At 45.2% G+C, this 25,044-nt stretch overlaps 2 protein-coding genes and 1 long non-coding RNA gene across 7 annotated transcripts in view; 2 read left to right on the forward strand and 1 right to left on the reverse strand.

The window, feature by feature from the left end:
- Window positions 1-1,022, forward strand: part of FAM118B (family with sequence similarity 118 member B) — a 58,702-nt gene extending 57,680 nt beyond the window's left edge. For 3 of the 5 annotated variants that reach the window (XM_063436603.1, XM_063436604.1, XM_063436606.1), the window contains one exon: window positions 408-1,022. In XM_063436603.1, coding sequence (XP_063292673.1) covers window positions 408-440 — 33 coding nt within the window. In that variant the 3' untranslated portion in view covers window positions 441-1,022. Of the gene's footprint in view, window positions 1-404 lie in introns of all 5 variants that reach the window. The other 2 variants (XM_063436602.1, XM_063436605.1) reach the window with 1 other exon arrangement.
- Window positions 1-25,044, forward strand: part of LOC134577734 (uncharacterized) — a 139,512-nt gene that overhangs the window by 45,634 nt on the left and 68,834 nt on the right. The gene's annotated exons all lie outside the window — the stretch shown is intronic.
- Window positions 2,007-24,979, reverse strand: SRPRA (SRP receptor subunit alpha). The gene is made up of 14 exons (XM_063437204.1): window positions 24,766-24,979; window positions 22,933-23,016; window positions 22,111-22,274; window positions 21,762-21,916; window positions 21,371-21,536; window positions 18,930-19,086; window positions 18,419-18,540; window positions 17,608-17,726; window positions 17,325-17,411; window positions 5,519-5,691; window positions 5,037-5,250; window positions 4,657-4,820; window positions 4,147-4,245; window positions 2,007-2,960 (listed from the first exon to the last, which is right to left on the reverse strand). The coding sequence occupies exons 1-14, from the start codon at window positions 24,880-24,882 to the stop codon at window positions 2,832-2,834; spliced, it is 1,950 nt and encodes a 649-aa protein (XP_063293274.1). The 5' UTR covers window positions 24,883-24,979; the 3' UTR covers window positions 2,007-2,831.

Genomic DNA, 25,044 nt, shown 5'->3' on the forward strand with positions numbered 1-25,044 from the left:
ATTCATTATATGTTGAGGGGGAGCAGGTAAGTAATATATTTGCACTGAGCATGTTTGTGCAAGGCAGTTATTTCACATGGAAAAAGTTATATTCTAAGAAGGCAGAATTTGTATGAGGCCCACCTTGCATGGCATAGGTTCATAGGATCAGGGTATAATTCTAATAGAGTGTGGATATTACTTTGGTTAAATTGTGTTAGAATCAATGTGGCAGCGAAGCCGTGTTGTTACTGGCTCCTGGATTTGGAAGCATTGTTGTGGCTGTAGTTGAGTGGTGCAATCATTAGACAGTGCAATATTTGAGCCGTGTGGTTAGTGATTTTTGTGAATATCTCTAAATAAATGGAGATAATTTATTGGCCATTTTACTGTAAGGTTTCTCACTCTACCATTCTATGTTTCAGCAGATGACAGCACTTGAAATGTTCGAGGGGTACTGAAAACGCAGGAAAAGGGTGCCCTTTGCGGCAGCGAAAGACTTGAATGTGGTTACAAAAGCCGAGAGAGCCTGGGATTATGGCTCGAGCACCTTGTTTAACAGAATCTGCATTTCCTGTCCAATATCCATAGCCCCGGATGTCAATAACTGGCGTAAAACTGCACCTAACATTCAATACATTAGTTCATTAACACAACATCTTTCCTGATATTTTGGATGTGAAACGTAACCTTCATTTTTCAAGCTAGAGGATGATGAACTAGCAAGTCATGTGCTTAGACATTAAATCTACTTCATTACAAGCGAGCAGAGGAGTGCGTACGCCCCTGTTAATGGAGACTCACTGAAAGGACTCCCAGGTTTGGTAATTTGATTCATATCTGCTCCTATGCAGAATACTGGATTTAGGGAAGAATCCCATGGCAGCAGAAACCCTGACCAGCTCCATCCATAAACTGGGATAATTTCCAGGTGTTTACTGCAGTCACATGGTCTACCTGCAGAATATTCTGACTGAGCAGATCTGCCTTTATCCATTATGTGACAGCAATCCATGTACAGATATTGAACTCTCATCATGCACTCTAGATTCTTTTGTAGGATCTATCTGAATCCTGTATTTTTCAATTTCTGGCTGTTTAATGAATAAAAGCTTCAGACTAAGCTCTGCCTGTGCTGACACTTGGTGTCTACTCGGCCATTTTGGGAGTTTAGGGCTGGGATTGACCACTTTCCCCAATATCTAGAAGCCTAGGCCAAAGTTCTGAACCAGCGAGCATGTCTTTGTTATAAACAAACCCAATGTAAAAGTCAAACTTTTAGAGGTTTGTTGAGAAGGGGAGTAGGATTTTGTTACATGCGTTAATGGCAGGGAAGTGGGGGTTCAATTCATTTTACTGGTCCCCAACTCCACTGATTACCAGTTACTTGCCAGCCAACAAAGAATTTGGTGATATCGTTTATCAGTACCCCAATCACTGCTAATATTTAAGTGAGGTGATTTACAAGCTACAGGAGAGATGACCATTAATGTATGTATGACTCCTGCAAATTTGTTAATACAGAGACCTAGACTGTGCAGGAGTTACTTTTAAAGCAGGCATCTAAAAGGTGCCCCCCATCAATGTCCCTGAAGTACAACTATTCTCTGGACACGTATTGTCTTCAAAGAATTCTGGGAGTTGTAGGCCATCAACCGCTTGGTTAACAGCAATGTGAGAATAGAACAATGCTGTATTATAATTAACTGCACACACAGCAAAGGTAGGTGTGCATTTACCTCTGAAGCATATTCTCCTAGTAACCAGAACAAGGTGGCGTGAATGAATGTGGAATCCCCATATACAGTGTATGATTTTACAGAACTGAAAAATATGCAATCCTCCATCAGATTAGGAAACTTTGACAGCAGACTGCACTCCCTTCAGCTATCAGGCTTGCAACATGGCATGCACACAATACAGAGCCTGTGCAGCAACACTATATAGATATCTAGTTACTGTGTCTCCCCAGTGCTTCAAATACCACTGACAATCATTTCTAGGAGTACAAACCAAACACAAGACAGTGTTATTTAAGAAATTTATTCATATAAATTATGTTGTTTTCCTGGATTGAGATCCATATATTGCACATCACTATAGCATGGGGTACAGAGAAATAAATACGGTATTAACTCTTAAAGAATCAGAGCGATGAGCAACAGGCTGCCAATCCCTGTGGTGCTCAGTCCAGCCCCCTTTGTGGTCAGTGACACGATAATGTACCCCTACCATCGTGGCAGAATAGTAGCCAAGAGGCTGCAGCCCACAAGTCCTACACAGAGTCACGGAGACATACGTGGGATACCAACATTTTATTAATCCAGCATTGCCAAGTCCTGGTGAGTGTCGGTGAGACTGATCATTACGAATGGCAGGGAGAGATCTTTGGGTTAATTGGTGAATTCCTTATTTCAGACAGTAATTACTGGATTGTTATAGGCAGTTCCCATTAGCAGCAAAACAATGGAATTACTAGTTTGGCAGCATCTACTGACCGAGTGTATTATTCTTTAACACTGCCAGCAAGCTCCTGCTATAGAAATTGATTGAAGAGGCCTATGATTAATTGTCCCTATGCACCACGGTAACCATGTGCACGGTGGCCTTTACCGGTCATGACTTCACTACATAAAGAACAATTTGCTTTGAGAACTGCATAGAGAAAACACTGTAAAGCAGCAGGAAATGAATAGCAAGGCTTTAAGGTGCTGGACGAGAACTGAACTCAGCAGATGGATAATTAGTTAATACCGAGAACCGTTATGGGACGAGCTAAGCAGTTAGATTATTGGCCGTTAGTACAATGACTTATCACAGTGAAGGGGAAATGAGACCCGAGTTGATTGGTCTTAAGCCTTCATTAGAGCAGCAACTACAGCCTTGGCGTTCAGACTGCGCAGGTCACAGTAAGTTTGTCCTGTACCTACAAATACTATTGGCTGTCCAGTAATGTACGTCATGGAGATGGCAGCTCCCACCTGGAAACAGAAAACACAACAAAGATTTATTTTATCTGATTTACAAATCCCCAGTGTATTCTGTTTGGTAAACGTGGTAGCACTTTATCACCTGACCTTGGAAAACACCGTTTTTGTTTCAGTTTATGGCTACAGCTAATGCATTTTAACACATTGCTATCTGCCATGCACAAACTGTGAGATGTGAGATCACCTAAGGTCCTAATAAGGAAGGTTAAAAGGAGCATTATAGGGTCAGGAACACAAACCTATTTCTGAAAACCACCATCTAGCCCCCTGGCCCTCTCTTGCCTCCCTAAATATAGTAAAATCTAACTTGTATTCAAGCCTGAAGATGCTGGCTCTGCCCCTGTCTGCCTCAGACCAGCAAGCTGTCTGCTGGCATCATCAGAAGTGTTATTCTGAGCCAATCACAATGCTTCCCCATAGGATTGGCTGACACTGTGAAGGAGGCAGATCAGGGGCAGAGCCAGCACAAGCTAAACACACCAATCAGCATTTTCTCATAGAGATGAACTGAATCAATGAATCTCTATGAGGAAAGTTCAGTGTCTTAATGCAGAGGGAGGAGACACTGATATGTTGTGATGCACACTAGGCAAGACTGAGATAGGAAGCAGCTGTAGCAGCCATCTGAGGAGTGGCCAGTGAAGTTATCACTAGGCTGTAATGTAAACACTGCATTTTCTCTGAAAAGACAGCTTTTACAGCAAAAAGCCTGAAGGTAATAATTCTACTCACCAGAACAAATTCAATAAGCTGTAGTTGTTCTGGTGATTATAGTGTCCCTTTAAAATGGAACACTCTCCTCTCTGAAAATTACACCATTAAATAAAGCATTAAAAGTCACATAGAACTTGTAGTTAATACGTGATGCTTAGTTTTCTTTTACACGTATATAAAAGATTTAGCAGGCAATATTATAATCCAGTTCTATCCTGGCACAGTCAAAGCACATAGCATCTGAGGAGGAAAAATAGTAGCATTGTTCCATTTCTCCTCCTCTCTGTAGCTCTCTATGGGACTGCCAGTTTCAAAGGGCGGAGCTTGTAACAATGATTGACAGGGAGCTAAAGTAGACATATTAAAAATCCTACTGACAATCTACTTTAAAAAAAAAAAAAAAAAAACCCTGTTGTATTGTGGAAACATTACATTTTGTATCATACTTGTTATAGTCTCCTACCTTGTCATCGATGGTATCGAATTTGGTTAGCACAATCCCATCAATAAGACGTGGCTTCTCAGTCATCGAATGATCAGCCAGTGCCTTGTTAAACTTAACCTGCAGAAGAAGAAAAATAAAAAAACTAATTTAAAATAAACATCCTTTGGGCTTGTGACAAATTATTTCACCATGTGTTTAACAACCCAGACTGGTTTCATATTTCTAATAAAACTACTTCTTTCAATCTCCACAGCATTCGCTTTATTTCCTATCTCTGAGCTTTGTGATTCGCCCAATCACAGTACCTGGAAAACGTATTTAACCAGAGACTGATTGGAGAAAAATAAAGTAGATAGATATTTGAGATGTTCCCCAAACCTGGCCAACTTTGGATTCTTGAGGTTAGAGAACATGAATACTTTGAGAAAAGGTTATAGTTTTAATGGAAACCTGGTTTTAAAACCCTAAGTCATGCATTAGGTTGTTCTATCAAGAAATAGGTGCCACTAATACGTGGCTTAGACTTACCAACTGGTCCACGGCTTCATTCCCAACTAAAGCTTCCCCAACAAAGAGCACGAGATCCGGCATGTTTACGGCTATAAGTTTTGCCAATGCTGTCATCAGAGGAGCATTATCTTGCATGCGACCAGCGGTGTCCACAAGCACCACATCAAATACCTGGTTACGAGCTACACAGAAAGCAGACATTGTCTCAGAAGCAAAAATATAAGAGAAAACAAGATTCTGTTTCAGGAGCTAGAGGCAAAGCATAGAAGTCCCAAAACAAGATTATTGAGCAAAGAGAGCAGCAGATAGTGTAAGCTCAGGGTAATGTCTGCATCAAAATGGGGAGGAAATTACAAAGGAAAGCATCAATGGAGGTCCCACAGGAGGTGGCAACTTACCATATGATATGGCTTCCATGGCAATGCCAGCCGCATCCTTGCCATAGCCCTTCTCGTACAGCTGGACCATTGTGCGCCCTTTGTGCTGCTCTGGAGGATGCAGAGCGTTAAGGCGTCGAGTGTGAGTTCGCAACTGCTCCACAGCACCCGCACGGAATGTGTCACAAGCAGCTATGAGGACACTGATACCATTCTCGATGAGCCAGAAGGAGATCTACAGCCGGAACAGGAAGCAGAAAAATGTCTGAGGGCAGATGGCCAGATTGTAGGACAGATTGTATTTGGTGATACTAATAAAAGTATAGTAAAAGTAATGCTGTCAAAACATGCCATGTAGGTTGGTGAAACTTTCCCTATGGTCAATTATGGGAACATCACAAAACTGTTCTTTAACAAACACATGTTCTACTATTATGTCACTGAAGTAACCCATTAGGCCAGCAGAACTATGGACATACCACCATCCTTTCTCTAGAACTTACCTTGGCCAGATTGGTTGACTTCCCCACACCATTGACTCCACAGAATGTGATCACGTAAGGACGGCGTAGGCGTTGTGCCTCCATTACATCACGCAGGACGTCCACACGACGTTTTGGCTGTAGGATTTGAACCAGAGACTCTTGCAAAGCTTGCTTTACTGCAGACGTCACAGCTACAGGCCAAAAAGGAGAGGAATGTCTACAGAGGCACATTTATCAATATTTAACAAGCACCTCATAGTTTAAATTACCATTAAGCAAAAAAAGAAAACACAACATATTTGTTCTAATGCAGCCCTATCCTACTCCACTGCAGGGAGAGGGATTATAGCAAGAGAGGTCACCATTGGCCATGAAGTGGAAGGTTGTGCCACCATTGGTCACCATCATGCTATGCGTGCGGACGACAGATGCCAAATATGCACAGAATTAACATTAGCCAGCCCAGAATGATGCCACAACTGGAGGCGTTACCCTACATGGGCTGTGATTTATGGCCTTTGTTGTTTCACATTGAAATGCTACACACAGACACCAAGCACTATGAACACTTCAGATCACTGCAGTGGTGATGATGTTTGGAGTAATTATCAGTGTTAAAAGATATCAACCTTATATTTACACTGTTTTGTGAGGAAAGGGGTTAAAGGAGAACACTTCCAGAATGTTTAACGTGTTTACTTGCCCATTATACTTAACTATGTATTTGTGAGGTGTGATAAAAACAAAACTAAATATAGAAATTCCTATCCCTTTATGAAGCTACTGGGCGTTTCCATCCAAGCTCTGTCCTTTACATCTGGCAGTCAGCATAGACAGAAGGAGAAAGGACGCAATGTTTCTAGTTCTCCTGCTCATTTGCATTATGTGCCATGGCTGTGACTTCATTGAACTGGATTATAATGTACTTGTCTAATCCTTACTATAAACCTTAGAGGAAATGCAGCATCACACGAAAGACTGACTAAAAAACTAACAATACCAGTAATAAATAAATAAAAAGTTAGAGAGAATTTAAAAATGTTGTATTCAATAGTGGGCAGTTGCTCTTTAGTGAACAAGTATGCAATGCTAGGCATTCCTAAATCCAAACAGATCATTTGTCCTATTGATGCTCTATTATTATTGCCATTTATATAGTGCCAACAGATTCCGTAGCGCTTTACAATATTATGACGGGGGAATTTAACTATAAATAGGACAATTACAAGAAAACTTACAGGAACGATAGGTTAAAGAGGACCCTGCTCAAACGAGCTTATAGTCTATAGGAGGTGGGGTGTAAAACACAATAGGACAAGAAATAGCAATCAAATAAGGTGGGAGTGAAGCAGAGCTGGAGGAGAGAGTAGAGTGCTGCCCTATAGGAGAGAACAAGTGACAGGTATGTAAGGTAGAGGTTACTCTGGGAGGCCATAAGCTTTCCTAAAGAGATAGGTTTTGAGGCACTTTTTAAATGATTGAAGACTAGGGGAGAGCTTGATGGTCGTAGGCAGGCTATTCCATAGGAAGGGAACTGCCCGCGAGAAGTCCTGCAAGCAGGAGTTGGCCGTGCGGGTGAGAGCAGCGGACAGGAGAAGGTCACGGGCAGAGAGAATGAGAAAGGGCATACCTATGGATCAGTAAAGAGATATAGGAGGGGGTAAAATGTTCAGTGCTTTATAGGTATAGGTTAGTACTTTGAATTGACTCCTATAGGACACAGGATGCCAATGTAAGGACTGACAGAAGGATTAGGTGTGAGAGGACCGACTAGAGAGGAAAATCAGTCTGGCGGCAGCATTCATTACAGACTGTAGCGGGGCAATACGGCTTTCGGGAAGACCAATTAGGAGAGGGTTACAATAATCCATGCGGTAAATTACTTAAACATGGACAAGCTCCTTGGTAGCATCTTGCGTAAGAAAGGGTTGGATGAGGGCTAGGTTTTTTTTTTTTTTTTTTAAATTCTTTATTTATTATAAGGTTACAATATAACATGCATCAGTAACATTTTCAATATAAACCATTAGGAGCACTTCAAGGCAGGCATAAAAACATATAGGTTGCATATGAGTACAATAGTGACCGAACACAACCTGTTGCGCTAGGTGCGTTAGATTGTGCTACCGCCCCAATGTGCCACCCAGGTTCAGGGTGCTCCACCTTAATTTTTTATTAAATGTAAAACGAGAAAAGAGGAAAGAAAGAGACTCGGTTGGTCCGAATGCCTGATATGAGATAGCCAGGATGACATGTTGATGGCATCTGTTGGGCCTTGTGGTATTTAAGTATACTTCCCCACTCCCACCTTAAGTGGAAGGCAGCCTCAGTAAGGGTGCGGTTTAACCATATTAATTTCCGGCAGCAGTAGCTCTGTGGAGGTAATGTGAGGATTGTGCCGTCAGATAGTAGGGGGCATAGGGACCATGTGGAGTCAATAGTGAAAAAATAGCGATAGGAACAAAGAGAGAGAGGGAGATGGTAAGGGGGATCGGGAAAGGGTTTAGGGGAGGGGGGGGGAGGGGGGGGGAGGGCAAGGGGGGTGCCGGGACCCGTTAACTCCTTTGAACAGTTAAGTATCAGTACACGCGGGCAGTGGGTGAGCCATATTTTGACGGTTGAAAGGTGTGTGACATTGATGGGGTATCGTATAGCTTGCTATCTTCCCGGGTGGGACCCTATAGTCCCATACAGGAGAAAAAAAAAAAATAAAATTTTGGGAGCATCAACCGGTGCAGACATGTTGAGAGGGGTGGGGTGGATGGGGGCAAGCCCACCCCCCCCCCTCAACCGCCCACCCCGCTATCTATCCATGGAGCCCAAATCCTCTCAAACTTCGCTTGCGTGCCCCTGACCTTGGCCGTCAGTTTATCCATTAGGAATGTATCTTTAATCTTGTGTAGGACAACATTTAGTGGGGGAGTAGTATTTTGTAGCCACATTTGTGCTAGGGCCCGTCTAGCGGCCAAATTTACTTTGTGAATTAGTAGCTGTTCCGTTCTGGACCAGCCTTCCATAGGCCTGGCCAGAAGGAAGACCCATGGGTCCAGAGTGATCTCTCTATCAAATATAGTCTTCAGTAACTCTGTTATCTGTTTCCAGAATTGCTGAATCATCGGGCATTCCCACCACATATGCATGTATGTTCCCTTATTGCCACAACCTTTCCAGCATAAGTCTGTGGGTGTTTTATGCATCTTATGAAGTTTAACCGGAGTGGTGTACCACCTAAACATAGTCTTGTAAGCTTGTTCCTGCATGGAGACACATACCGATGAAGTCGCAGCGGCCTCCCAGATGTCCTGCCAGTCCACCCCCTCAAGTTCTTCGCCCAGGTCGGCCTCCCACTGTGCTATATAGGTGAGTGCTCCCCACTCCGAAGTGGAGGTACTTAAGTGAGCGTATAGGGCAGTGATAAGGCCTTTCGGGAATTGCTCCTTAAGGCACATGTTCTCGAAGAACGTAGGCGGTGTTAATGCTATGGCCCGGACCGCCGGTGTTTGAGCGAAGTCCTTAAGTTGTAGATACCGGAAGAAGTCAGAGGGGCGCAGAGTCGCCCTAGTCTTTAGTTCCTCAAACTGAATTATCGAGCCTCCTTCGTATATCTGACATAGACGTTGGATTCCCGTGCTCTCTATGCCCCCAAAATCCCTAGCTGTTAGCCCCGGGCTGAAGGCTGTGTTTCGTAGGTAAGGAGTTAACGGAGAGGACTGCGTGGAGAACCCGTATTTAAGCGATGTAGCATCCCAGAGTTTCATAGAGTTCGCAATAGCCGGGCAGTTGATGCGTGAAATTGGCCTGTTGGCCTTGGGAACCCACATAAAGAATTTGGGGATGTCAGGTCCCATGAGGGAGGATTCCAGATCCACCCACCTCCTTTCGTTCGGAGGAGAGTGCCATAACGCTATTTGCGTGAGTTGGGCTGCCAAGTAATAATAGTATAGGTTCGGTAAGCCTAGTCCGCCTCTAGATTTTGCCCTGTACAGAGTATTTCGAGATATTCTGTGTTTCTTGTTTTGCCAAATAAACTTCCCTATGGCTTGCTGGAGCGTACCCAGGTCGGACTTAGTCAGTTTGAGCGGCAGAGCTTGAAATAGGAAGAGGATCCGAGGGAGCACGTTCATCTTCACAGTGTGGATCCTACCTATCCAAGAGATCGGTTTATCCTGCCACCTGTCCATATCCGCTATTAAGGTGCGGATTAAGGGTGTATAATTCTGTTGGTGTAGGTGGGTCGGGTCCGCTGTCAGCCGAACCCCTAGGTATTTGATATTGTCTCTGGCTATAGGGATTTTATATGTCTCCCTTATGTGAGCTATGTCAGTATCGCGCATACGTATCGGGAGAGCGCTTGATTTGGTGAGGTTCACCTTATAGCCGGCTAGCCTGCTATAGGAATCCAACACTGCCATCAAAGCTGCCATCGAGGCCCCTGGTTCAGTCAAGGTCAGCAAGACTTCGTCAGCAAAGCCGGAGACCACGTATCGCTGGCTTCCGATCTGAATTCCTCGTATTTCCTGAGTGTCACGTATTGTTTGCAATAGGGGTTCCAGCGACAGAGCAAACAGTAAAGGGGACAACGGGCAGCCCTGCCTCGTTCCGTTGCTTAAACTAAATGGTATGATTTTTGATCCTGCTATCCGGACCCGTGCCTGCACGTCGGTATACATTGCCCTAATTGCAGTCAGGTAGGTGGCCGGAAGGCCAAAGTGCTGAAGGACCTCAAATAAGTAAGGCCATTTGACTCTGTCAAAGGCCTTCTCTGCATCTAGCGATAAGAGCAGCGTCGGGATCCCTTTATCTACCTGACTCCAAATGAGGTCGATGTTACGTCTAGTATTTTCGAATAATTGCCTACTAGGAATAAATCCCACCTGGTCTGGATGGATTAGATTCGTGAGGAAAGGGTTCAGTCGGGTAGCCAGGATCTTGGCCAGGATTTTTGAGTCGTGATTGATTAATGAGATCGGGCGAAAGTTTTCCGGAACCGAGCCATCCTTGCCAGGCTTGGGTAGTAATACCATATCAGCTAGAGACATATCCCTGTCCGGAGTGCCACCCTCCATAAGGTCATTAAATAAGGTTTCTAAGTGGGGTGTGATTTCGTCGCGAAAGATTTTATAGTAGCTACCTTCAAAGCCATCCGGGCCCGGGGCTTTGTTACCTTTCAGAGCGGTTATTGCCGCGTCAATTTCTTCGGCCGTGATCCGTGAGCCAAGGATAGCGGATTCTTCCCTTCCCAATCGTGGGAGAGTCAGTTGAGACAAGAAATGCTTAGTTTCCTCGGTTTCGCGTTGACGCGTCGCCTCGTCGCCATTCGAATGGTTGTAGAGGTTGGAAAAGTAATTTGTAAAAACCTGAGCTATGTCGGTGGGATCTGTACAGTTCCCACCCGAACTGTTTTTAATACTTGTTATATGTGAGTGGCCTTGTCTTGGGCGAAGAGTTCTGGCTAGCAATGTGTCCATCTTGTTAGATTTTTCATAATAGGTCCTCTTGGACCATATTAGAGCTCTAGCCGTGTCGTCCAGGAGTGCCTCGCGGACCGATGCCCGCAGGTCTCGTACGCCCGCTAGTGTATTAGGCGACGGGGTAGCTTTGTGTTTTTCCTCGGCCTTTCCCAAGGCTTCTAGGAGAGATGAAATTAGTTGCGTTTTGCGTTTTTTCTTCAGTGTGGCTTCGCGAATTAAAATACCGCGGATAACCGCCTTGTGGGCGGCCCACACCGTGGCCGGGCGGAGGCCCGACTCTGTTTCCCTAGCAAAATATTCCGACAGTTCCTTCCGAACTACGTCCACCACCGTCAGATCTTGTAGCAAAGAAGTATTTAACTTCCAGGACCATGGGGACGCTACGCATAAGTTGTCTAAGGTCAGCGTGACCTCAGCGTGGTCGGACCAGGTGATAGAGCCGATCGTAGCGCCCGTAACCTTTGATGCCGAATGAGAGTTCACCAAAAACATATCGATCCTAGAATAGGTGTCGTGGGGTGCTGAATAGAAAGTGAAATCGCGGTCTGCAGGATGATGTGCCCTCCAGATGTCCAAGAGGCCCGTTCGGAGGATAAAGGAATGGAGAATTTTATCTTGTCTCCCTCTCCCATGTGACCGCGGGAGGCCGCAGCCCCGGCTCCGGTCTGCGGCCGGGCACGGGGCGGCGTTAAGGTCGCCTCCCACAATCACCATTCCGTGCGGTAGATCCTGCACCATCTGGGCCATAGCATCCCAGAATTCAGCAGAGGGGTCATTAGGGGCGTAGATATTCAGAAAGTGAGTCGCTTGGGAGTATAAAGTTCCTGACACCAGTACAAAGCGGCCTATTGGGTCCGCCACTACCTTCCCAACTTTAAAAGGGCATCTGTGGTGTACAAGTACCGCAACACCATTCCGTTTGTTCAAAGCCCTGGCCTCGTGTACTGTTCTGAACACATGGTCTTTTAGAGCGAATTTCGCTGACGCTGGAATATGTGTCTCCTGCAGGAATGCAATGTCCGGGTTTAACCGTTTAAGATCTCTGAACATAAGGCGACGTTTGTTCGGAGCGTTAAGGCCCTTGACATTCAAAGATATTAACTTCAGTGGCATCGTGATGGGTAAAGGGTCACGCGTATTCTACATACCGGGCCCCCCAGGGGTCCTTGCGTATATTGCGATGAGGTTATCAAAAATATAGATTGGTAGTCCGGGCCTCGCCCACTATGTCTGCGTGTTATGTAGCATCTACGGGTACCCGCGTCCCCCTTGAGGACATACGGGAGGACGAGAGGGGAGGAGGGGGGGGAGAGGTAAGAAAGCGTAGGAGCAGAGAAAAGAGAAGGTAGAAGAGAGAAGAACAGTTGAGAGAACTTTTGCCTGGGCTTACCCATAGCCAGGACAACATGGGGTATATACTGAAGCGGCCCCAGAGCACAAAAAATGCTCCAGAGTAGCCCAAGCATAGACCAACTGTAGTAGGCACCGTAAGGTGCCCAGTTTAACATATTGTGGACAAACATTTTGTTTAAATAATCCGAGAGTAATGGGGAATGAGCATATCTCCGCTGAACTGACCCTTCCCCCCAGTTAGTAATCGGAGGTCCCAGTCGGGGGCGCCCCGCGGGGCTAATATTAAGCATTGGAACATGATCCCCTTTAAACAGACAGGGGAGTGGAGACGCTCAGGTGTACTTAAAAATAACCGAGATTCATTAAACATGTGGGATATAGATAAAGTCAAGCGGTCCAGGCCCGGGAGAAAACTCCAGGCCCAGTGACAGTATTTCCCGTTAGTGACCCCTAGCGTACAGTCAGTGGGCCGGTTTAAGAGGACGTGTAATAAATGTTTTACCCGCCCTATCCTCCCAGTTGAGGGGGGGGGGAGGACGGAGAGAAACAAAAGAAGGCACCACATAGCATAAAATCAGTGAAATACATAAATTGCATCCCATGAGTTCCGTTGAGCATAGATGCAGCCTAGACAATAAGTGGACCGTTACAGCACATCCCCCATCCTGAAAGCTAGCATCCCCAATAGCATTACCCGTAACGGGGAATAGTCACAATTTAATACAGGGTAGGGGGCATCAAAGGCCCCCAGCAAGTTACCGGGTACATCTCCCGCCGCCCCCTCGCCCGGGTTGGAATAGTGTATCATGTAGGTACCGGGAAAAATTATGCAAATGGAACAGTTAGTGGAAACGGGCCGGCTTGATTTCAGAAAGATCAATCGTTCGCAGCCCATGTCTGCACGCCAAGTATGCGAGAGGGTCGGGGTAAAAGCGATACAGTTAGCGGGGTGGGGAGATGATGGGAAGCCTTACAGCCCTAGCCCACCCCACAAACAGAACCCACCCGCAGAGGGGACTATGGTCGTCCCGTAGGGGCCTCCCGGAGGGGGGATATTAAAACCTTATAAAAAAAAAAAAAAAAAAGGGGGGGGGGAGAACACCAGTACCACCCTCCCAAACTGCAAGAACCCTCCCGGACCAGCTCACCACTCGGGGACGTAAATAGTAGGATTCCCGCCGCCGCCATGAAGCCGACCACCTCACTCGCCCGCCGAAAGCCAGTCGCGTGGAAGAGGTGCAAGGGTCTCCGTCGCCGCCACCGGAACCGCAAAACCAAGAGGAACATCGATTCCCAAGCCTGTTAGGAAGGCAGTCGGGTCGCCATCAGGAGGAAGGACTTTAGTGCGGCCGTCTTTGAATGCCAATAGGCGGAAGGGATGGCCCCAGGCGTACCGAATGGAGTGTTTCTGCAATATTTCGGTAAGTGGGCGCCATTCCCGCCGACGCTGCAGGGTTGTAGGTGTAAGATCTTGAAATAGAGCTATTTCCACCCCGTTATGCGTTATCGGGCGGCCCCTTCCACACCTCATTACAGCCTCTTTAGTTTGGAATGATAGGAATTTCACAATCACATCCCGAGGCCGTCTATCATCGGCTCTCCTAGCCCGGAGAGCTCGGTGTGCCCTTTCGATATGCCATAGGTGGTCCGGTATATCAGGGAGAAGCGGGCGGAATATAGCCAAGACAGTCTCGGCGAGGGAGCCCTCCCCATCTCGTTCAGGTAGGCCGCGGAGGCGAACATTATTACGCCGTGACCTGTTGCCTAAATCCTCAATCGCCGACGTAGCCGCATGAAGCTGAGTTTTCAGGCTATTAATTTGAGCGGCTGCTTCGTTGTGGGCAATCACAGTGGATTCCATCCTGTGTTCCAGCGTCGTCGTCCGAGCACCCAAGGCCTGAATCTCAGCTTTGACCTCGGCGGTGTTACGGACCATTTCGGCAGCCAGGTAAGTTCGCACTTCAGCCAGTTTAATAAGTATTTGGCTGGTCTCGGGGTCTGATCCCCCCATTGCCGCGTTACCGCCCGGGCTTGGAGGTGATCGTGGCGTACCTTGGCCGTCCCGGCCGCCATCTTGTGAGCTCAGGCGCATAGCACGAGAGGCCGCAAAGAGCTCGGACACTGTAGTAGCCGAGTCGGTCACCTTCTTGGTCTGCTTCCTCGGGGCCTTCCTGTCCATCCTAGCTCCCCCACCGGAATATATATTTTTTCTGGTCTGTCATTGCAAATGTAAGCGATTGGCACCGTGGTTACAGCGGAGCTCTAGCCGAACACGTCCAGCTCGGCTGGCTGCAAACCACGCCCCCCAAGGGCTAGGTTTTTAAGATGGAATCTACAGGATTTGGGGCTCAAAGGTGGGGCCAAAATCAAGTATGACGTCAAGACAGCGTGCTTGCAAGGTTGGGCTTATGTGGATATCACTAACTTGAAGGGAGAGCGAAAGAGGATGACCAGCATTAGGAGAAGGAAAGACAAGGAGCTCAGTTTTAGAGAAATTGAGTTTCAGAAAATAGGAGAACATCCAGTCAGGGGAGAGGTCCAGGGAGGAGCGATATCTGGGTGTCATCAGCATACAGGTGGAAGAAGTAATAGGTTTGCCAAGAGAGGCAATATAAAGAGAAAATAGAAGGGGACCAAGAACAGAGCCTTGGGGGATTTCAACCTAGACAGGACGAGGAGAGGAGGTATCTCTCCCAACGCTCATTCAGTGTCTCCTTTTCCAATGATAAGAGGAAAACCAGGAGAGGACAGAGTCACAGAGACCGAGTGATTGAAGAGTTTAAAGAAGGATAGCATGATCAGCTGTGTCAAAGGCAGCAGAGAGGTCAAGAAGAATTAGTATGGAGTAGTGGCCTTTAGATTTGGCTGCGATTAGGTCATTAGTAACTTTGGGAAAAAAGCAGTCTCAGTAAGATATTGATGGCCTCCCTGCAGGGACGCTCGGACAAATGTGCACTAAAATGGTACCCCTGGAGGCTTTACATCTCTACGGGAATCGCTTAAATATACATGGGACAGGCGCGTGGGCCGGGGAGGCTGTTCGGGACGCATAGACACGCCGACACATACCCCGTGTTGATAGGTCATGGGCATCGCAAAAATTCAGTGTGACCTCACCCGGGCATCGGACCCCCACCCTAACCTGTTTCTACCCTACCCCACCTCCCCTGGTGGGGCAAGATGAAAGGAGAAGTGCAGCAACCTCTTGTTCAGTAGCCGGAGAGAAAGTCTGAAGGGTAGTAAAGGCATGATCTACGTGTGGTTGAGAAAGAAAGGCAAGGTGGGGAGAATTCTTTCCTTAGCTGTTCAATCTTGTCGGTAAAGTAGCATACAAAGCTATCGGCAGAAAGGTTAGTTTGGGGGGTTACCACAGCAGGCTAAGAAGAGAGTTAAAGGTATCAAAGAAACGCCTGGCATTGCGGGAGTATGAACGAATGAGAGAGGAAAAGTATGACTGCTTGTCGAGGGCAAGGGCTGTGCTGTATGAACACAATATGAATCTATAATGGAGAAAGTCTGGCTGGGTGTGAGACTTCCTCCAGGAGCGTTCAGCACAACGGGAGCATCTTAGCGTGTTGATTTAGTATGCCACGGTTAAGGGGCGTGTCGTCCTCGAGGTGCATGTTTGGAGTGGGGCTGCAGCGTTCAAGGCAGAGGTGAGGGTAGTGTTATATGTGGATATGGCCAGTGAAGGACAGGAGAGGGAAGTGATGGATAGCAGTTGTGAATCAATATCAGCTGACAGCTGCTGGATGTCAATAGAATTAAGGTTCCTCCTGAGTTGAGGAGGGTTAGGCTGAGGTTGTTGGGTGAGGGGGTACTCCAGAGCAAACAATAAGAGGTGGTGATCAGAGAGAGGAAATGGAGTGTTGCAGATATTAGCTAATGTACATGCATAAGAGAAAATGAGGTCGAGGGTATTGCCAGCTACATAGGTGGGAGAATTAGCCCACTGTGATAGCCCAAGGGAGGAAGTAATTGAAAGTAGTTTAGAGGCTCCTGAGGTCAAAGGTGGGTTAATGGGAATATTGAAGTATCAGAGAATTAGGAATGGACTATTAGAGAGGAAGTAGTCAAGGAAGAGGAAATGGGGACCGGGGGGGCGATAAAAAAAATAGCAACGTTAGCAGAGAAGAGTTTGAAAAGGCGAATCGAATGAATTTCAAATGATGGGAGAGAGAGGGAAGGGGGGTAGAGGTTTGAAGGAGCAGTGAGGTGAGAGGAGAAACCCTACACCACCACTTTTACATTCAGTGTTTCTTGTGGGTAAGTTGAAGACCACCAAAGGACAAAGATGCAGGGCTAGCAGTGTCAGAGAGGGGACAGCCATGTTTCTGTTAAGGCTAATAAATCTAGGGAACTGGAGATGAAGAGGTCGTGGACAGCAGTGGATTTTGTAATATTGCAAACAGAGCGTGCATTCCAGAGGGCAGTATTGAAGGAGGGTTTACAGGAAGAGTAACATGAGATGGGTATGAGATTGGTGTGGTCCTTGAGTTAGTATGTGGTGGGTTTGCCGAGATGGGACCGGGATTTGGAGAGACATCACCAGCTGAAGGATAGAAAGGAAGTGAAGGTGGAAGTAGGATTTTAAAGTTTTGTAGGAGGGTATGTATGTAGAGGATTTGGGAGGAGTTGGTGGAGATAGGCTGGAAAGGTATATGTAGAGTGCATGGGATGAATAGAGAGGGGAGGGGAGTAAAGTGGAAGTAATGAAGATGGTGTTGCCAGGGACAGGTGAGCAGAATGATAGGGATATTTTAGTAATGAGAGAAGTAAGTGCGAAAGTGAAAAATAGAAGGGAGAACATTTTAGAGAAAATGTGTTTTGTTATATAGATATGAAGATTCTACATATGCATGTATATAATCATTTACACATATACCTATGAGTGTTTAAACCGTGGTTAAGGATGCGGTTTGTTAACAGAGGGACTTCAGGTGAGGAGAGGTTTAGTGACAATGTAAACTCCGTCCATGATGACAAGTGTTAATACTCACTGCTAAAGGTTCCCATGACTTTCCCTTCCAGCTTCTTGGCCACAGACTCGCAGAGCTGTATAGCTATTTCTGCTGCCACGTTCTTTGCTGCAGAAAGAAAATAAACAGGGATAAATCACACACACAAAAAAAAAAGAACAAGTTTATAATTGAACTGTCTCTGGTTTGACCTACATCTGTACAGCCTCCCTTAGTGTCACATGCGCCAGCAGCCCAGTGGAAGATGGCTCCTGTTTTAACAAGACCAGATGTTGCAGCTGTGTAAAGGAGACTGTACACCTACCAATCAGATGGTCCTTCATCTTCTCCAAGACAGGCTCCATGTCCTCCAAACTTAAACTTTTTGCCCCAACGAGGCCCTTCAGCATGCCAAACATTCCCCCAAAACTGCTCTTCTTGGTGCTGAAAGAGAAGATTGATTTACAAAAATTAGAATAAGTGGAACAAATGCTGACATTTCTTTGTATACATCAACATAACATGTTTATAGCAGGCGACATCATGTGAGCACATTCTGGATCAGTATTAAAGCTCTGGGTGTCTCACTTGCAATTTCCACTTTTCAATAAAATCAGTCAATAAATATCCAAACATCTTGACTACGTGTATTAGTTACAATTGGCCATGTATCTCCAGTGAACAGATTTCATCATTTACACAAACGGTGTGCAGGTAGTTTGTTGATAACCCAAGTTATTTAGAAAGGAAAGTGAAGATTCCATATTTACTTTCAAAAAAGTACAGATTTCAATACGTCATTTATAAATTAACTGGTTACATCCCTTGGCTGCCAGACAGCCGGTCTTGTTATATCCTGGTTTATTTGCTCAGTGGAAAAAAACTCAAGAGGCAGCAATTACCCAGGTAGGTCTGTGACTGGACAGGCTTAGAATATCTGCCGCTATCTGCAAGCTGTTTTTAGAAATACCCCAAATGAAAAATGCGTAATAAAATGCATGCATGTTGTCACTGAAGGTATATTCACACCTACAGGTACCTCCCGTCCATTCACACCTACAGGTACCTCCCGTCCATTCACACCTACAGGTACCTCACTGGCCATTTAAAGGTAGTTAACTGGCATTTAGACCAACCTGGATTTTAGCGGAGCAGGGCTGGATTTTACTGACGGCCGCTCGTCTTCCTCCTCCTCTTCACTGCTGCTCTCACACTCTACATCAGGCAGGTTTCCCTGCATACCACCACCACGGGATCGCTAGAAGTGAGAAAAGTACATATAAATAGCAATATGTCAGGGTACATATAATACAGAAATAAAAAGCAAATCATGTAAAGCACGCATTATTAGGGGAACTCTCTCCTCTTACTGGACACGTTATCCACACTGCACACGTTATCAGCGGCATGCTATCCACACACTGCACACGTTATCAGCGGCACGCTATCCACACACTGCACACGTTATCAGCGGCACGCTATCCACACACTGCACACGTTATCAGCGGCACGCTATCCACATACTGCACGTTATCAGTGGCACGCTATCCTACTACCACACAGATGCATTATTAGTGTCCTGCATGTTCAGGTAATGGTTATATTAATGCAGGGTCAGCAGCTAAACAACACACTCTGTAACCTTACCAGGGCAGCAAGATCTTCTTCAGGCACAGAAACATCTTCGGGGCTACTGCCATTGGTGGTATTGCTGTAATCCAGTACTGTGGTGTTTGGGGCGCCAGGCACCCAAATACGAGGTTGCTTTCCTTTTTCCTTTGGAGCCTCTGGCTTAGGTGATTTACTGGGATGAGAAAAATTAAAAACATCAGATACGGTTAATCCCTACAAGACTATTACAGTTTTTGTACTTACAGCTTGTCTGTCACGGTTTCAATGACAAACATTTATATAGAGTATCTTTCAAAACAGACTATAATAATAACTTGTAGACTATTCACGACCAGAGCTAAAATTCTGTTTTTTTATTGTTATAATAAATGTTCTATTTTTAGATATAAATTTTAATGTCTTTCCCCTTTCCTTCCAAAAATAGCAGGTTTCCATATTTTTGTGACTAGAGGATTTTTTAGATAAGAGTTTTAGAATGTAGTATGCTAGTGTTTATCCATTTGATTTAGGAATGTATTGGCATTTGGATATCTGGTCTAATGTTTAGGTGATGTACCACTAGAATGGGACATTTCAATATTGAGATGATTTTACTTAAGGAGTTTGACGGTAGCCAATGATTTTATGGACTTTGAAAGAATACGCCATCGGGAGTGTGATCTGAGGAAGCCAATAACAGGCGAAACGTGTCATCACGCCACATCCCACCGTCACGTACAGTATGAAGTTCAGCCTTCAGAAAATACTCTGAAACCTGCAGCCCGTGGTAATTTGTGTGTAATAATGTGTCGGTGTATTTATGTGCATGAAAATCTGTGTAAGTATGTTTGTGGTAGTGTATGTGCATACATCCAAGCAGTCAAACACCAGCACAACATACAAGCACACTCCTGCAAACACAAATATTACACACACACACCTGCGTTTCAATCAAAAAAAAAATATACATATACACACACAAACACACTCCTTCACTCAAACACAAATACTTCACACAAATGTACACCTGCATTTAAAAGTGAATATTCAGACACACTGCAATCAAATGTAAACTTTACATACAAACACACCTCTGTATTAAAACACCAACTATATACAAAGCCCCCCTTTAACCCCTTAAGGGCACATGACATATGTGACATGTCATGATTCCATTTTATTCCAGAAGTTTGGTCCTTAAGGTGTTAAACACCAAACACTGTACATTACACTATAGCGACAGTAAATGCCGCAGCGCTGTACAGATATACAACCTAGAAATTTTGACTTGGGGTGCCTTGAAAAAATGAAATATTAAGGGCGCCTTTACCTAAAAAGTTTGGGAACCACTGGTATATAATCTGAACATTGGAGAGAAACATCTACTATAAAAGAGTTAAGAATATTGTAAGTGCTCTTTTACTTTATGGTGAGCACAAACGGTTTTACACTTTTAGGACATCACAATTTTATACGAATGTTATATTGCACAATACTATTTTATATTGCGCTTGAACTGCACTTTACAAAAAAATGTATATTGTTTTAAAGACCCAGCACACCTTTTTTTGTTCTTGATGATATTTCAAGTGTTTTTGTGAGCTACCGTATATACTCGAGTATAAGCAGAGTTTTTCAGCACATTTTTTGTGCTGGAAAACCCCAACTCGGCTTATACTCGAGTCAATTGTCTGTATTATGGCAATTTACATTGCCATAATACAGACTGGGGGCTGCAGAGCGTTTACTTACCTCTCCTGCAGCTTCTGTCAGCTCCCTCCGCGCCGGTCCGTTCAGCACCTGTCAGCTCCCAGTGTAAGTCTCGCGAGAGCCACAGGGTCATAGTGCGGCTCTCGCGAGACTTACACTGTGAGCTGGCAGAGGGAGCTGGACGGACCGGCGCGGAGGAGGAGGGAGCTGACAGGAGCTGCAGGAGAGGTAAGTAAGAGCTCTGCCAGCCCCCCTCCTACACAGTGCCCACCCACTGGACCACCAGGGAGTGAGTGAAAATTAGGGGCCTCAGCTTATATTCGGGTCGGCTTATACTCGAGTATATACGGTATTTGCCCATTTAATGTTGCAGCTATATAATCACACAGAAAGTGGGTGTTTAACACATTTATTAAGATTAATTGTAGACATTTGGTTAAGCGCCTGTTTTACTTGTTTTTTTTTGGTACACACGAATACATTCTGGCAATAAATATTGAACCTTTTTTAAAAAAAGGTCTAAGCACCAAAACCACCTACAGTGTTACTTTTTAATTGTGTGCTGTTTAGGTGTTCAATCACGATTTCTGCATCCCTAGCCACACCTCCCTGGCTGTCAATCATGCAGCCTCCCTACACACAGATGGTTTGCTGGTCTTTGCTCTCTCACATCACACATTGAGGGGAGAAGTTTTAAAAATAAAATGCAGTTTCCACCCCCAGCAATCTATGGGAGGTGTTCTCTGTCCACACGTACTCACACTCACCTGCCCTTCTCTCCTCCTTTCATTTTTTTGCGGAAGAATTCCTCTCGCTTGCGTTGCATGATCTCTTCCGAGCTTAGCTCTTCCTTGTCCCCGGCTGACGGTGACACACTCACCTTAGATCCCCCCGGGGACTTATTATTTGCAGTAGTTGTATCTGGTGCAATATCTGAAAAACAAAGGAATCTCTGTGTCAATCCCTGGCTGCACGTTAATATAACAGAGGTAAACACTGTGTTCATAAACACCAACCACTTATAACATAAACAATTCCATCAGGTTGGAGTCTGACCATGGGCATAGCTCCACACCTTACTGCCCACTCGATTACAATTTGATAAATGAAGAACATACGGTCACATAGATCGCCCGCTCTAGCACTGCTTTGCCTTACTCTCTTTTTTAAAAGTCTTGCTCTTTTTGTTATTTTCCTTTGCTTTGTCCCCTGGCTTCTCAATCATGGACTTAACAGTTTTCTGGGACTTTTGTGACTGAACAAATGTTTTCATGGCGGCGGGTGGACGAATTTTGCAGGTGTCCTCCGCTGCCCTGCAATGTATAATCAAACATATCATCATAAGACAAAAGAAAAAAGTTATATAATTTATAACATATGTAATGTTTTAATATAAATAACCAGCCAAACTGTAGCAACAATTTATCTTACTATAATTACATTAGAAAAATAAATCGAGTAAGGGATATTATGTACAAAAAATTATTATGTCAAGTGCTTTGTTTACCGGAGAAGGAAGTCAAAATCATCGTGAAAATCAAAGGAACCATTGAGTAATCCCAGAATGCCATTCTGTTGGATTTGATTGCGATATTTATCACGAAATTCCTTATGAACATCGTCTATCAATTTATCCACATAAGTTAACGTTAAAATCTTCTGATAACCAACCTGTAGAATGACAAATTCGCATTATCAACAAGATCAGGTGTGACAACACAGTATGTTCAATTTACAAGTATTCCCCCCCAATGCTGTTAATTTAACTTTAATTACTCATTACTGTGGGCTCTAGTAGGCTTTTAAAGGCAGAAATGAGAAATAAGTAGTTTAAACTATAGAACTCACTTTACAGAAAGTGTTTAGGAAGTCACATGCAGGGGAGGTGTGACTAGGACTGTATAAACAATGTCCTAAATGGCAGAGAATTGAGCAGTGAGACTGCAGGGGCATGATCTATACACCAACAAAATCCCTAAAGGAAGAGCAGCTTTTGTATAACAAGCACTTCTGGGGCAAAGCTTAAAAGTGGAGCAGTCAAAGAAATGGATTGCTTCACTTTAAGCGCTGCGTCTCCCAGACAGAATTCCCATCACATCCAAGAACATTAACGGCAATCATTTTAATTCAAACTTTTCAAGGACTATTTCTAGCAAGTGAAACCCATCAGGCAGACAGCGATACAATAAATGGAAAGATTTTAGGTAGTCGTTCCATGCTGTGTGATAGAGGGATGCCTCAGGTTAAATTCATTTTGCCATTTGTAAGGAAAGACTGTGCACTTTACTCTAAATAGCCCCGGATGAAACGTCGTCATCAACAAACTTACCACAAACACCAACTCAAACTGGTTATCCAGTTTACATTTCAGAGTCAGGGAGTCATGATTATAACTATTGTTTCCGCCGCGCTCCTTAAAAAGAAAGAAAAGCTTAGTCAAAACAGCATGAAAGGCATTTGAGCAGTTAGCCAGAAATCCCTGAAATAATTAAGTCACTGCACTGCTATGTCGGGCTATGTCCCTGCTAGACAATAGTGGCCAAATATTTAAAGGTACATTCTCAGCATCATATCCACGCCTGCTTAGTGTTCGGATTATAGTGCTGGGACCCTGCATGATGGCATTCAACTCTATGAATAAATCCTCCAATTAGCTTAAAATGTCCATGAATTATGTCATTACACTGTCAATTTGTAATAAACCAGCGCTTTAACGCATCCAACCCAATAAATCACAGAACAAAAAAAACAAATGCCTGTAACCCTATTATAGTGCAGACACTTGGATAAGGCGCCATCTGATGGTGAGTATGGCGCTTTGTACTGTGTGACCTGGCAGCTGCTGTTCCAATGTTTATCACATACAGATAAGAAATGCTCGGGAAATCTACAGCAAGTATACGCCAAACCTTACTGTCACACCATAAACCAAGCTTCATTAGAAACATACAAAATGGCCTCACTTTCCTTTTGCAGTGCCAAAGCATTAAACAATGCCAGGGTCTGGCAATATAGTGGGAAGCAAAGCAGGGCATTCCTGGAAGACATTAGGCCGTGGCACAGGTATGCCATAATCTCTCTCAGCCACTGAGTCACGCACTTTGAGTTTAGTGCTGAGAGGGGGCTGCAGCGGAAGCAATGTCTGGCAGACCCTGAGTAAGAAGTCAACCATTTACTGACTGTTTGACTACTTACACTGAGAGATGCCAGGGAACTCTTGGTACCCCTTGCCTCCCTAAATATAGTAATATATTCCTTTTATTCCAGTCTGCTGGTGCTGGCTCCGCCACTGTTCTGCCTCCTAGGCTGATATCATCAGAAGTGGTGATCTCACCCAATCCAGTGCTTTCACATAGGAAAGCATTGGATTGGCTTAGATTGTCAAGGAAGCAAATCAGGGACAGAGCCAGCACAAACACAAGCTAAATGCAGCCCAATCAGCATCTCCTTAGAGATGTATTGAATTAATGTATCTCTATGAGGAAAGTTCAGTGCATGAAGACACTGAATGTCAGTCACACTGTGCAGCACTGCCCCAGGAAGCACCTCTAGTAGCCATGTGAGGAGTGGACAGTGGAGGTATCCCTAGGCTATAATGTAAACACTGCATGTTCTCTGAAAAGTGTTTACAGCAAAAAAGGGACTGATTATACTCAGAACAAATACAATAAACTGTAGTTGTTCTGGTAACTATAGTGTCCCTTTAAAGGGATTCTCCAGTGCCAGGAAAACATATCAGTTTTCCTGGTAGTGCAGGACCCTGTAGTGCCCCTCTCTCTCCCACCCCAAGTTGATGAAGGGGTTAAAACCCCTTAAGTGACTTACCGGAGTCCACTCCGCCTACTCTCCTCCCCCGCCGACGTCAGTCGGTGAGGGAGACCTAATGCGCAGGGTTAAGGGTAGTGGGAGTTGGCAACCAGACCACTCCAATGGGCAGGTGGTCTGGGTGCCTGGAGTAACCCTTTAAATATGAAATTATCCATCCACCCCCACACCTTTCTCTCTAGACAAAGCCTGGTAGGTGCCCCTCTCTCTAGGCATAGCCTGGTAGGTCCCCCCCCCTGTTGCCGGTAGGTGCCCCCCCCCCTGTTGCCGGTAGGTGCCCCCCCCCCTGTTGCCGGTAGGTGCCCCCCCCCTGTTGCCGGTAGGTGCCCGCTCTCACCTGGAGGATGACTGAGCGGATGAGCGCGTTGACGGGGCCGGTGAAGGAATCGGGGACTCCCTGGAAGCACCAGAGCACGATCCCCCCCTTACTGAATATGGTGAAAAAATCCAACATGGTGACAGCTCGGGGAGTGCGGCCGCTCTGCTCGGGGCCACAGGGACACGTCACATCAACGGGCCCCGCCCCCCGCGCTCACACCTCACTTCCTGCACTGACAGGACACCTCACTTAACTGCACCCAGCCGCCGCCATCTTACTGCACCCAGCCGCCATCTT

This window comes from Pelobates fuscus, chromosome 11 (assembly GCF_036172605.1).
Source record: "Pelobates fuscus isolate aPelFus1 chromosome 11, aPelFus1.pri, whole genome shotgun sequence".
Classification (NCBI taxonomy): Eukaryota; Metazoa; Chordata; class Amphibia; order Anura; family Pelobatidae; genus Pelobates; species Pelobates fuscus.